The 14,494-nt window shown below is 41.3% G+C and overlaps 1 protein-coding gene across 1 annotated transcript in view; it reads right to left on the bottom strand.

Moving 5' to 3' along the window:
• The window catches only part of CREB1 (cAMP responsive element binding protein 1), a 34,232-nt gene that overhangs the window by 9,053 nt on the left and 10,685 nt on the right, over positions 1 to 14,494 (bottom strand). Inside the window, exons 2-4 of the mRNA XM_082484619.1 lie at positions 6,146 to 6,267; positions 2,505 to 2,651; positions 439 to 539 (exon numbers count right to left, since the gene is read on the bottom strand). Coding sequence (XP_082340745.1) covers positions 439 to 539; positions 2,505 to 2,651; positions 6,146 to 6,259 — 362 coding nt within the window. The 5' untranslated portion in view covers positions 6,260 to 6,267. The remainder of the gene's footprint in view (positions 1 to 438; positions 540 to 2,504; positions 2,652 to 6,145; positions 6,268 to 14,494) is intronic.

Raw genomic sequence — 14,494 nt, 5'->3', positions numbered from 1 at the left:
TCGTTGAAAGTCTCATGGGAGAAAGGAATTAAGTTTGATTGCTGCTAGCATTTCAGCAATAATGAAAAACAATAGAGTTGATTTGTTGCAGACTACAGATTATACAGAAGCCACTTTCTTGCAAAGCTTCAGTATATTTCACATATTAAGTATCCATTAAAGCTAGCTCTAAGGCACCTAGCGCAATGATACCTCAATGTTTCACAAATTTGGCAATTAGCTTATTCTCAGCTCACTTCTGTCTTAACTGAGTGTAACAGCTGAGGTTTCCTCCTCCTCCTATTTGCTTATCTCTTTACACCCCATTCCATGGAAAGACATTGCAGAAGAGAGATTTCAGTGAAATGGTAAATATAAAAATAATTATACAATCACGCTGTTTGTCTCCCCACGTGAAGAACGCATCAAGCAAAATGCTTCTGCTTTTAACCTCCGTACCTGTAGGAGGGTCGTCTGGAAAGAATTTCTCTTCGTTTCTGTGAGTCTGTGACACTGTCTACTGATTCCTGTGAATCTTCACTTTCTGCTATAGTGGAGATCTGTAAATAAGAACAGCAATCAAACTTAACAAGACACTTCCAATGTCTTTATTTCAAGGAAATGTTGACGTCCTGCAAAAACCACTACAATGCAAGTATTCTACAGTGCTTCTACGTAGGCAATGAACAGAAAGGGCAGGCTGTTTAGTAAGAGATCCAGTTAAAAATGACCAGTCAGTTATCTACCTATGAGAATGTCCTTTATAATTTAAATACTCCAATAAGAAAATATAAACAGTAATTCCACACACTTTTTGCTTTCCATGATTCCCTGTTTCCATCCATTTTAAAGAAACAAAGAAAGATTTTTTTTAGTAAAATTCAGGGAGAGAAAAACTAAAACCAAATTAAGATAACAGAAACATTTGGAAACAAAGACCGAAATACTGAAGTTGAGAAACATCAATTTATAAATAATTAGATAGGTATGTTATAGAGAGACTGCCTTTTGGGGGGGGAAATTGTCAGGAAAATGTCATGCATTAAGATGCTAAAAAATAATGCAGTGCTGCAATTCTGAATATCTGTGCTACAAAAAGACAACGATTTACAAAGGAAAGCTAAAATGTTTGTATCAATCACATTTCAATAATTTTAAATGTCAAGTGTGCCAAAAAATGCAAAAAACATTTCCAATACATAAAAACAGAGACTGTTTTCCAAAGAACTATATCCACGTGACAAATATACAAAAGCTAACAATTATTGAATAGAAAATTGTCTGTGTGAGAAACAGCTCACAGCCTGACGTTTTATGGACTGTAGGGAAGATTCCTAAAGGCTCCAAAAGCTTGCTGGCACCCACGTCTCACAGTTATCAGATAGAGGGCCTGAATAGGTCTACGGCTGACTGTGAACTATTGGGCTCTGAATCATCGCAGCATTCCGAAGAGGTTCTGGCTCTGCGCTGAGCCAGGTGAATTCCAAGCGTGGTTTCACTGTCAGTCTCTTACCTTCCACCCCTGGGCTAGTAACTTGTGCCCTCATCTGAAAACTGCTCACTTTAGCGAGCGTTCTCAACTTTTGACTGCAATGGCTGAGGAGAGTAGAGCCTGCCAGAAACTCAGCACTAAAGCTGACAAGGAGTAAACAAAAGATTATTATCAGAATGGCCTAGTTTTAAATTATGCATGCCTTATTTTTGTTTTTAAATAATACCCAGCTAAATATCTGTATCAAAGAGTCACAATGCCGACTTTTAAAAATTAAACTATTTTTGAGCTCAGTTTACTAACAGCAAAGGAATGATGCACAGTCCTTGCCCTGTGTAGCTGCTGTACGCAAAGCAATTTATATTTCTGCGTTCAGTAACACTGGGCTAAAAGTGGTTAAAAAAAAAAGTTACAAGTTTTAAATATTTCAGACTACTTGTCTCCTATATCTTCAAGCTATCTCATCATATTGCATTATCTGTCTCGCTTTACAGAAGAGAAAATGCTAAGGCTTCACAAAGCAAACAACACTCAACAGGCAAATTTTAAAACCATTTTTATGAGAGGACCGATAGGTCTATTTTAAGGACCATTAACATACAGACAGCTGTTTTGTAAACCAATGCAAATATTTTCCAAGTAGCAGACTCTCATCCCAGGACATCAGCCTCATTCATGATTAAAGATTACATTATAAAAGAAATCCCTTTTGTTCACTTCAGAATGGTATGAACTCTTACTTAATAATGATGTATGAAAATACAGGAGAGAAAAAGTAGAGTAACTGTAAGAAAACCCATGAAGCTGTTAAACTCACCAACCAAATTCTAGAGGGAAATGTAACTCAGCAATGTTTGAAAGTGAAAAGTGGTTAAACCAGAACAGAAAAAAAAAGTCACAGAGCAGCAAAGACTGTACACGCTCTTAAAGTTTATACACGCAAAAACACAATCCAGGACACAAACGCATCAGAAACCAGTTCAACTATTCAAAAGGTCCAATTCACATAATAGGAATGTTCTTCAGTCAGTACCTGGACTGTCTGGACCTGTGGAGACTGAATAACTGATGGCTGGGCAGCCTGAATTACTCCATGCACTTGAACCGTCTGCCCGTTGGGCAGCTGAACTAAGGTCACCGTGGGCGCAGACGACGTTGCGTGAGCTGCTGGCATAGATACCTGCAAAGAAGAGACAGTGACCATAAATTAGGTATTACAAAATCTTCACGTTTCACTACCAAGAGCACTTCTTGGTGAAAGAATTATGTATTTTCTAGACCAGTTAGATGACCCGAATGTTTCAGCATAATATAAAACCTCCTGAACTGCCTAAGCTCAACATCTGACCTACTTTGCAAATTAATCTAATGCAGAATTTCTGCAGGCTCAAAACATCGCTTGTAAAACCACTGACAAGAATGAGAAAAACACAACTGTCTCTATTTTGAGGTAACCTAATAAAAACCACATTATTACCTTTCACTGACTTCAGTTAGATATTGCTCTAGGACTTGCTACACCTACAGACACTGCTGAGTCAAAGGAGAAGAAGCATATGGGAGCGGAACTATTTTTGTTCTCACTCAAGAAAATGCAAAGTGCTTGCCAGATGTAAGAAGTTAAAATTTTTAGGGAGTCATACCTTTCAGACCTTCTGGAGACTAAACCGCACTGAGTAGTTGGCAAAGTCCATGTAAATGAAGAAAACTGACCGTGTATTCAGACAGAAAACCCACGGGTTTGCAGGCAGTTCCTGTGATACAGGGTAACGGGTCAACGAACTCTAGTCTTAAGAGTTATTCCTATGAGGACCCTATGAGGAAAATGGCCCACGTTTTAAACCCTCAGGTTCCTAAACACGACGTTGCTCCTCCAGCACAGACCTGTAGGCACAGCGGCTATGCCAACCGGGATACACACGCTAACGACTTCAGCACGGCTCGTTAGCGCTGCGTGCACGGCCACGCATGTCCTGCGCAGGGGCTCAGGCTCTGAGGACAGCTTTACCCGCACAAAAAGTTCTTCACTCCACGCGGGGCAGTCTCACTCTGGCAGGTCACAAGGACCACCATGGCCGGCAGATGGGCCACGCACCGAGGTTGCCTCATGGCTGGGCAGACGGCCCGGTGCACATCCAGTACTCGGCACCTGCCTGGTGACACCACACACGTGTCGGTGGCCGGGGGCTCCTGGAGGCAGGGTGGTGCCAGGGCTGCCGTACCAGCCCACCCGGCCCACCGTTTGTGCCCGACTCACACCACCGTAGCCCTCCGGGAAGGGATGCAGGCAAGCGTGAGCTCTCGCAGACCACAACCGGGTCGCTGACTAGCCAGCCCTCTCCTAGACACCCAACCTCGGAAAAAATTTAACAATCCTCCAGTGTTCCAACGGCATTTTCAAGAAATCCGATGCGTGCAGCTGCGAGGCGAGAAGGGGCCTGCACCACCGCTGTCCTACCTCATCTCACAGCGCTGCTCTGTAAGTAAATCCTCTGCTGTCCCCACGAACATGTGGTTCTCAAAAAGCTGCGGTAGCTGATCCCTGAATTTCCATAAACACCCGCCACTTACAAGGAAATCTCGCTTAACAACAAAATTAAGGGGAATTAGATGTAGACCTCTCTCCCCCACAGCTGTCCCTCCCTAATCCACAAATTTGCGTTTGCTTTTACCTTCACTTTTTTCAGGAAAACAGCTGCAGCGTTACATGGCGGTACTCAGCTCACGTCTGAGAGAAACTGGGGATGAGATTAACATGAGCGCACTCTCCTCTGGCAAATTATACTCCTTTACCGAACAACCTTTTTTAATAATGCATGTCTGACTAAACAGTCCTTGGCAATGACAGCAAAGCTGATCAACTGGAGGCCACTTGGCAGTTGAATTAAGCCAACAGCAGAGTGCAACTTCCGCAGATGTCTCTGACTCATACCTTGTGGAACTGGAACGAGTTTCCTTTTGACTCTGAAAACTACCCTGAACTCGCTAAAAATGCAGCAATTAAACTAAGCTTACAAGAGGGGTGACCTTACAAGAGATAATGAAAGAATTAAATTGACATGATTAGTTATTTAGATGTGCCTAAGCCTCTAAGGGCACTCCCTAATGCCAAACACTACCACTTCACATATTAAAAATATCGTAATAACGTAACACTGATGTGAACATGACAAGAAATTATGTTTAGACTATTATATCACCTCCACGAGGAATATAAAGCCTGGGGAAAAGGTAAGGTGCAAATAATACAGCGAATGACAACAGAGGAAACTAGGAAAAACGTAACACATATATATAAAATATATATATATTGTGGTTCACATGGATTTTAACCATAGCTGTATAGCTTTTCCTTACTCAGAAAAAAATCTCATCCAAGTACCCGGGTAGCGTTGCCCGAGTAGAGTGCATTCAACCCGCTACCTACCTGTAAGTTCAGCTACCCAGTGGTTAGTACGTTAGCACACGAGCTGGAAACATTCCTGCTTCTCTGGACTAAATCTTAATGCACACCAAGCGAGAAGCAGTTTACTGGTTTTGCAAGAGAAATAAACTACTTCCACTCAGTTCACGCTGCAGTGTTATTCACACCACCTACATCCTCTGCCTAAGTTAGACGGTGAGAAAACGGCCCAAAGAGGCAAGCTGGTGCAGGGCAGCTGGTGTCCTGTAAATTCACACTACAGCTTCACTGAACCAAATCACCCCGTGCATTTTCACAGCTCCAGTCCCTGTACTATCACTTGAATGGAAGTGTACTCCCTCTGGTTTACCAAAAGGTGTAATGACTTGAAAAAGACACTAATCATTTATAAAATGATAAGCGAATTAACACTTGTGCCACTTAAAAGACACTCGATTCCCCAAATTGCGAGATCTAAAAAGCCTGTTTGTTCTTTGCAGACTGCAAATAGTTTTAAAATGAAATGGTTACAGAAGAGAGCCAAACAGATTCGGTACTCATTTACACAATGGAGTTGCTCCTGCCAACCATCAGTGTATCCAAGAATGAAACCAGGTTCCAAAAATTAGAGCTGTAGCTGCGATCGCCATTTCTTGTCTCTCCAAAATAATTTGGGGATAATAAATGATCTACTACTTTCCCTCTAAACAGCCAACAATTCAGTGAAAGTCTGGAGACAACAGGATAACACAAGCTGTCAAACGCCAGGTTGTTCCACTTGATTATAATGTAATGTTTATAATATTAATCCCATCTGATAAGATGTTGTTATTTGCTGCATTATTTATCTATATTTTCAGTTTGTTTTCTTCCGAATTAAACTGACTGCTACAGACAAGTTTCTAACAGAAAACAACAGCAAAACAATCCAGTCAATATGAAAAAGACAGTAAATTACATGTTTTGAAAAAAATATCTCTCAGTGGTATGGTTGTGGTAAAGAATGCTAGAAATATTTTCATTCATTATTCTGTTAACATTACACAGTTCACACACATACAGTTCTTCAGAACTAACACAGCTCAGTGTGACGGGAAGTTAAAAATCTCTACTGCTTTAAAAATGTGAAGACAAATATTAAAGGAACTATACATTGCACCTGTTTCAGAATCGTACCAATGGACCCTTCTCTCAGGCCCATGAGCAGACATTATCCCTCTTAAAAAAAAATTATCCAATAGGTAAAACTATTACACCGTATGATTTTATACCTGGGCTAACGTTGCAATCTGTGGTTGTGCCTGTACTGTCATCTGTTGGGTTTCTGCCTCTGTAACGGCTGCATCTCCACTCTGCTGGTTCTCTGCTCCAGATTCCATGGTCATTTAGTTACCTACAATCACAATATTTGTCGTAAGTCTGGGTTGGCATGCAAGTCCATTATTCTTGGTGGATCTGGTAGCAATCACTGCAGCTGAATTCCCATTACTACATACTGTTTTCATTTGCTTATTAAAATGTTGCCAAACTATTAGCATTCAGGCAAAATTTTTTTCATGCCAGGTGTCTGCCTCAGGTTGATTTTTCTGTGTGGAATGTTTCTGAAAAACAGGTCCAGTCTCCTCCAATAATGAGATCAGAAAAAAAATGTGTTTTGCTCTTCTTAAAAAAAATTGCTTGGGCAATTGCACTGTGATGATCTAGTACCTCCGCAATTTGGAATAATGACTGGCGGTTCGTCAGGAAGGGCACTCCCTCCATGCCAAGGTGACAATATGCCCTGCTACAGCCCTCCCTCTCCCCTTCCCCCCCCCCCCCCGCAACTGCAGTTTGCAGATCACCTACAGCAATTGCTTCTGTGTTGGGCACTTGGTTTTCAGTCTTCTGTCTGAACTATAAAATACGCAACACCTCCATGCAAATTCTTCCCACAACCAGACTGTGTACGGCCCTACGTCACAGCAACTTAAGACTTTTCTGCTCGGTAGTTTTAAAGTCAGCATACATAACGATGGAAGCCATTTCTACTTGAACCTTACTGCAAATAAATATTTTTGTATTTAGAGGTACATAGTAGTTTGTCACGACCTAAGTTTTGTATCACATATAGCTCCGAATACATTTGTATTTCTAAGCAATAACTGAGCAAGCCTGGATCACCAGAACACACAACTCTATAAAAAGAGGTTGCGTAACTTCCAAAACTATGCATGTAGGCAGAGTGCAATGAATGTTAAATTCTGCACTGATCTGCGAAAATTACTTTTCAGTTCTTCTTTAAATACTGATGTGAAAATATTTAATGTATAAAAAAGAGCTTCAAAATACAAGGAAATGTGCCCAATGGTGATACAGCAATACCACTGTATTATACAGAACTCCAAATACCAAATATTAAGAATGGATATTACCTCCATAGCCACAATACTAATTCTCTGTACTACCCTGTGTTGCCCAATCTACTCAGGCCTCTGGCTACCCTAAGGCAGCACACCTCTCTTCAGAGCTGGAGCAAAACAACCAGTAGAGCATTTCTGCTTTGGGGAAGGGCCTGGAGGCAGAAGATGCTCAGATGAGAAGAAAGGTGGAAAGAAGGAGAAATGCCCCTCTCTTTGCTCAACTTTAATGGCATGCCCCTCCTCCCCCCAAGGAAAAGACTTAGAAACGTCAATACTGTCAATACCAGTGGTGGTACCATGAACCCCATTCAAGACGTTTCATTTTAAACACAAAGCCAGGGAAACTTCCATTTCAATGCAAACTATACTTCAGTATTACAGGAAAGAGAACACTCTTTGGAGATGTGTTGCCTAAAGCAGCAGAGTCACACTTCAACCCTGAGTATAATGTGAAATGTCTGTCTTAACAGAAAAATGATTTCTAATCAATAAAAATAAAACAGCATTTCAAAGTAGCAGCTGCATGTCACTTCAAAAGAAAGCAAATCAATGTATATAAATCAAAATCCGTATATATAGCATTGAAAGTAACTGTTCAAATGAGCACGTGTGTGTGTAAACACTGACATGTTTAAGTACCAAATATTTAGTTCCAACATCAGTTTAGAAACTCTTATGAAATGAAAAGAAGGGCAAGGATTAAACCTGATTTTCCTTAAAAAATAAATACTGCATTTTAAGTAGTCTAGACATTACATTTTATAAGAATTTCAAGAATAGGCTGTGTCCATGCAAATATAACAACCCCATTCTTTCGTACAGTACCAAGTCTTCTCCATGTTGCATTCCATCTTCCAGGAAGGACAAAAGAAAACCCATGCACTATTACTATTTGTAATACACATTACCAACAGTTCTCAAAGACTTCATTAATGACAACAGTTTAAGTGGTCTTCTATCCCAACTTTAACACACGAGTTATGTTTTAACAGTCTTAGTCCTCAATATTATATGTCCAATTTTTTTTTTTTTTTTTTTTTAATATTCTGCATTTTCAAAAGTGCAAACTACAAACCAGACTACTTTAGGTTTCCCTTTAATTTTCATCATTTTTGGGGAGGTACCTAGTTTCATCACTTTTTTGTGAGTATCAGCCAGTTTGTCCAAGGCAAGCAAAACAACTTTTTCCCAATTCCTATGCATGTATCATGGTGACTCCAGTCAAAAGACTACCTCATCAGAACCATTTCAGAGGCAGATCTTTTACATCAGAAACATCTCCCAGCCAAGTATCTGAAAAGAACTCTAAAAAACAATTTCCTAGCTATAAATTAAAGTATGTTGCAAAACTAATGCTGCTAATGCAAAACTAATGTCTGCTGATAGAAATCGTGACTCCAGTACGGAGTCAATTGCTATAGAAATGGCATTAGAAATAGATGAAATATGCAAGTGAGGAGTCTCTTGAATCAGGTACTTAGCAATGTTCGCAGAGGTAGATGTTGCCAAATTCCTGCTGATAAATGCAATGTTTTCCTAGAAAAATTTGCAATCTTCTCACACACTATCCAGCAAAGGACCTCTGATTTTACAAGCTTGGTTTCCACACTTGCATCATCTTTTGCATACGTAATCAGCAAAAGCATTAACCGTTTGAGGTGTGTCCTCCTCTACACCACCACTATTTTGGAAATCAAATTCTTAGCATGACTTGCAAACACCCAAAAGGAACCTCCTCATAACATACAGTAAGCACCAAGCAATGCAGGAAGCTGCCTGCAAGATTTACGTCTTGACACATGCAGTTTAAGCGAGTTTCCAACGTGACTCGTAGTTTTTTGGACAAGCTCTTAGTCTCGTGTTATTTGCAGGTTCTGAGTACTCTTGAATTCGGTTCAATTTACCTTGCACTTATACATCACAGTATTTGTATTCTAACATCTGATTTTTGAGCATCATGACATCATATTCCAGATACACTAATTACTACATGCTTTCATTTTTGCTTTAACAGTACGATGAAGATTGTCAAGATACACGAGACCAGGCAACTAGAACATAAGAAGTATTTAAGTTGCCTGTAGAGAGACCATCATGATGGCTGAAATTAAGGTTGTCAATTCCTATAATTTCTTGCAACGTAACAGATGAAATGATGTTTGGTTTGACACCTTAACCTCCCCCCCCACCAAATGAATGCCAATCCTTACACCTCCTTTCTAAACTCTCATACACCCCTCGTCTAGACAAGCTTTGCTGACCCATACCCCAACGTCCTTCTGTTCTTGTGGGTGCTCAGGCCCACCCCACAACTCCATCCTTCTGCTCCTCCTGCCCTGTTCACAGTGGCCCACCTCACTCCCTGGCACTGATGTCCCTGGCAGCCACCACACCAGGACTTCTCCAATGCAGGCAGAGATCTCAAAGTGTCCTGGTGGGGAGCAAGCATCTGGGGCAGGGAAGGCATACGGGAGCAGAGGGAGAACACCTTCTTCTCATTCTTCCCTGCTTCCAGGCTACTTTCCATCTTGCCAGGAAAGGACACATGCTCCCATTCTGAGAAGAAAAATAATTAGTAATTGCTTTAGTTCATCTTGAACCAAGTACTCTAAACGAAACTAACTGGAAAAAAAAAAAAAAGTTGGAAAAAAAAAGAGTTGGAAAACCAGAGCCTGCCTGCCTAAAACACCCTGGCTATGACCTCTGAACACAGGTTAAGAAAGCTGATGAGATTACCTGGTTAGAGATGGTTTAACTCGTGACTTTTATGTAATACACGATTTTCTTTATTAGTTCAAAAGAGCTAGTACTACACACTACTAACACTTTCTTAATAACATACTTGCTAATGATCTGAAACTCCAGAGGTGAAGAGACAGAGTGTGAAACATTCAGCTGACACCCAGTAATTTGTTTTTAGCCAAATCAGGACTGGGAGAAAGAAGTTCTGCAGAAGATAACTAACTGTACTAGCTGAATTGACACCACCACAGCAGAAAATGGATGCTAATAAACATAAACAGTTGTAGAATGCAGGGAAACTGAACTACATACACTGTAGAAAAATCCAAATAAATCTATCTCATTAGTTGCATAAACCTGGAAAGGGGGCCTGGGCCCTACTGCAGATAGTTCACTTCAGATTTCTGCTTACCATGCATCTGTGACAAGAAAAGCTAAAATGGTAGACTGCAACAGTAGTAAGAAACAAGGGTAACCTTTGAAAATTATATATGTGTAGATGGACCCTATACATCAGCTGGATTACAGTGAAGAGGTTGGGAGCCCATCTTAAAAATGGGTTCTGTGGAATCTGTATGTTGAGAGAAAGCAAGCATTTGCAGCAATCAAAACCTGTTACATGAAGGGACTGGACAGAATTGTACTCTTTTCCCAAGAAAGGAGAGAAATAGTGAAACTGAGGGGTGGCAAATCTAAAAGCACGAAAATTTAGAATATCTATTACAACAAAGACAATTGATACTTCATGTACTGCATAAATAGATGCTGCTGACGATAAGCAACATGTCAGGATTCAACCAGGGGTTAGACATGCATAGGTAACAGGAATATCCAAGAATATCCAGAATTAGCATGATCATTTTATACCAAAAGTAGTGCAGAACTGAAAGGAAAACATCACGAGACTTAAATCAATCTCTAATCCTTAAAAATTCAAATAAAGATTTTCATGAGGGGGGGATGATTATGTCACACGTGATACTTGCAGATTCCAGTAGTCTTTTGAGGTACCCACTGATCTTCAGTATCCTAATGACAGGATGCTGAACTGGTGCACTACAGATGATGGTAACTCCCATAATCTCTGTTATTTAAAGTGAGCATCAATGCTGTGTATTCAGAGCATGAGCAGAATTACCGCTCCTCCCATCTGCTCACAGAGCCAGGAAGACATCATTCTGACTTCCCACAGCTTGCCACGTCTGTGGTCTCTCTGGTATATCTTACTTTCTTACTTCTTTTTCTGTGTTCTACCCCAAATACCCTCATGAATGCCAGCATCTCTCCTGAACGTTAGGCTCTGCTCCTTGGTTTCTCCTTGCTCACATGAGCCATAGAGCTTTCCTGCTCCGCAGACAAGGCTGCTTGTCGCCTCCCAGGATGGACTGAAGAAAAAAGGTGGAGGATTTTTCCCAAACACCACTAAATCCAAGAACCGAAACACCTCACTGTGGCTGTTACGGCAGACATAACTTTCCACCCGCTTTCGCAGGTGAAGGTCCTGAATGCCCCAAAGCTTTCTGTGCTTTTCAGTTGTACCAGCTGGCACAGTAAAACACACTACTTCTCGCTGCAAGCTTTTATTTTCTTTCCCTTTAGTAACATCGTGGTGACAATTCACTGTTATCAGTTAATGCTTATGCTGACAATTGTTGGCCGTACAATATACCTATACCTTGAGGCAACACGGGTCACTTTACACGTCAGACGTATGTCGCAGCCTGCTCACCAGCAAGCACAGCTTTACCAAGTGACATGCTTTAAAGTCTCCTTCTCCTCCACAGCTAGATGGTGACTTCTGGTTCTGTCAAAGTACACACCCGTATTCTGAAGAACAACACGACAGCCTCCAAAACCAGTGCAGAGCTGAGACCCAACAAACCTTTACCCATTTTGAGCCCGACTTGTGCCACATCCGTCCATCCATTCACCCTGCTGTCACCCGGAGAGGCCACCTCTACTGCCACCGTAGGTTCCCGATCCAGTTCAATATCCAGCGGCCCCGCAGCTCATGGCAGCAAAGGGCCGAAGCAGCGAGGGGCTGAGGGGAAGGAAACAAAGGCAATGCCTCTTTCTCAACCCCCGTATTTGGATTTATTCATAGCAGGTGTGCCAGTACAATTGTTCAAGGAAGCAAATGCGGCTCCACTGTGCAAAAGTTGCAGTAATTTGACTCACTCCATATTTACTATATATATATGTGGCTTTACAAAGCCACAGATCCACCATGAAAGCACTGAAAAGATCATTAAACACCACTCTTGTACGCTATTATTTGTTTTCACCTTTCGAGTTTAAGTACTGAGAACATTCAGGTGAAATCCATAAACATTTCCACCGTTCCCCTGCAGCACGACAGCCCTGTCAGCCGCCGCTCAACAGCCGCTTTATGAACTCCGTTCAACGGCTGTCAGACTGAAAGTGTTCGGAGAAAAATAATTTTATTTACGGCTAACACATGGGACTTCAAACAACCAGTAATAAATGCTCAACGGGACAAGACAGGCCCATAATTATCTCTCTCTGTCGCTAATGACTGCAGCGGGTTGGCACAGGAATGGCATTTTACACCGCAACTCCTCTGTCACCCCACGCTGGCACTGCCCCCGCCACTGCCCCCTGCGTGTCCACTCCTCCTGCCCTCTCCTTGGGGCGACAAGACTGTGCATCGTCCTGTGAACACGACCTACGTTTGCCGCTTTGTCTTAAATCTGCCTTTTACCACTTCTCCGAAGGGGTTCACCACAGAGCCACTCCATGATCACGCCAGCTTCTGGGCCAGGGCAGTGTGAGGGCTGGGCAAACCGAGCAGAGGTAGAAGTAAAATGTTGAATGGCCCCAACATCTGACTCCACTGAAAATGCCCAAGAAATGGAGAAGAGTCTTCGGATTATTTGCAATTACCCACAGCGATCCGCCAGGCACACTGAAGAATAAAAAGCTGGAAAAATTCTTCTTGCCACTGAAGTTGAAATATTCGGTCTTGAACTTACAAGAAAAAACGAATCTCACTGTGAAGAGATGTTGCACAAAGCAGAATCAGACCATCAGCTGAACGTAATACCTGTAGTCCCACTTCTGTCTCCATCAACAGGACACTTGGAGGAGTGTCTGAAAACTCTTTGCTGACCGAGTACATTCTGTAGCAGACGATGCAAGAGAGGTGAACAATGTAGTATTTTATACAGATCACAGAAGAAATGCAACCAGGAGCCTTGATTATGCGTAACGAACTTGGCTGGCTCATGACTTTTCCAACAAAACTTCTAGTGCAGTTGTAGCTGCACTCCTGAAGTCGGTGAAATTTTCTCACACTTAACAGATTTAGATATGTAAAGCATGAAAGTATTGGCACAAATTACTTGTGTCGCATGCTCAACCTCCTTTTCACCGAAGAAAAAGCAGTGGCAGACTTTAAAACAACGGCAGAAGACCAAAAATCTAATCTCGCAGCTACAGCGGCGAGCACCCAAATCAGCGATCATCTCTAGATTTTGTTTTCTGTTAGCATAACACAAGAAAGCTGACATTTACGGGGCAGATGGTGAATCAGTATGCACAGGTTAAGGTGTGTGAGTGAAAGTTGCTTAAATGCTCTTCACTGCTTGGATTTTCCTCATTTGACTTCACGCTCTTGGCATTGCACTAATATCTCGTGTTTCTGCCCTCAAGCTTTTTAAAAGGAAAAGATGCTTTGACAGCAATTAACAGCAAGCACTTGGTACATGCACATAATTAAAATCAAGTTTAATCTATACTGTCTTTTCTTGCTCAATAGAGAGTCAAGGGACCTCACTGAATTACGACCCTTCCCTTTGAGACCGTGAATAGGGCACTAAACGTAAGGTAAACCCTCCTGCACAGCTTAAAAACCCCCCAAACTACACATTTTAATCACACTGATAATATATGTATTTTAGAAAACCTTTTTTCCTAACCTCATCTAATAGTTGGGATAGGTCTTATGTGAATACACCAGTTCTGCGAAGAGGCCGAGGGAAGAGACCAGAGCAAGCATTTCCTTAAGGCATTAGCAACGAAAAGCAAACAAATGCCTCTCCACTGTCTTCACCCCTTCACATTCAGAAATTCCCCCCAAATACTCTCAGACCTGACTGTGACAACACAAAACGTCAAAACAAGTCCCAGAAAGGTTATAAAGTCATTAAGTAACTATTATTATTATTGAAAACATAATCCATAAATATATTCTATTTAGAAATGCTCTGTCCTCATACTGAATGCACTTAGGGTATTAAAAGACTAATTCACATGTTTTATGTCTGTGATCCTTAACATGTGACAGAATGGTGAGAACTGCTTATAAACACCATTAGTGAACATGTGTAAGAAAAAAAAACAACAAAACACCCCAAAAGATGTCTGCAAACTGAACTTTAAAGAAGAGATTTTTTTTTTTTAAGGATGTCCTGGGCTGTATATACAATCTATTCACAAAGACTTCATAAGAACTTGCTT

The sequence above is a fragment of the Vanellus vanellus genome (genome assembly GCF_965231255.1).
Source record: "Vanellus vanellus genome assembly, chromosome: 5".
NCBI lineage: Eukaryota > Metazoa > Chordata > Aves > Charadriiformes > Charadriidae > Vanellus > Vanellus vanellus.
Note: the sequence above shows the minus strand (reverse complement) of the source record. Positions and strands in the feature narration are given on the sequence as shown.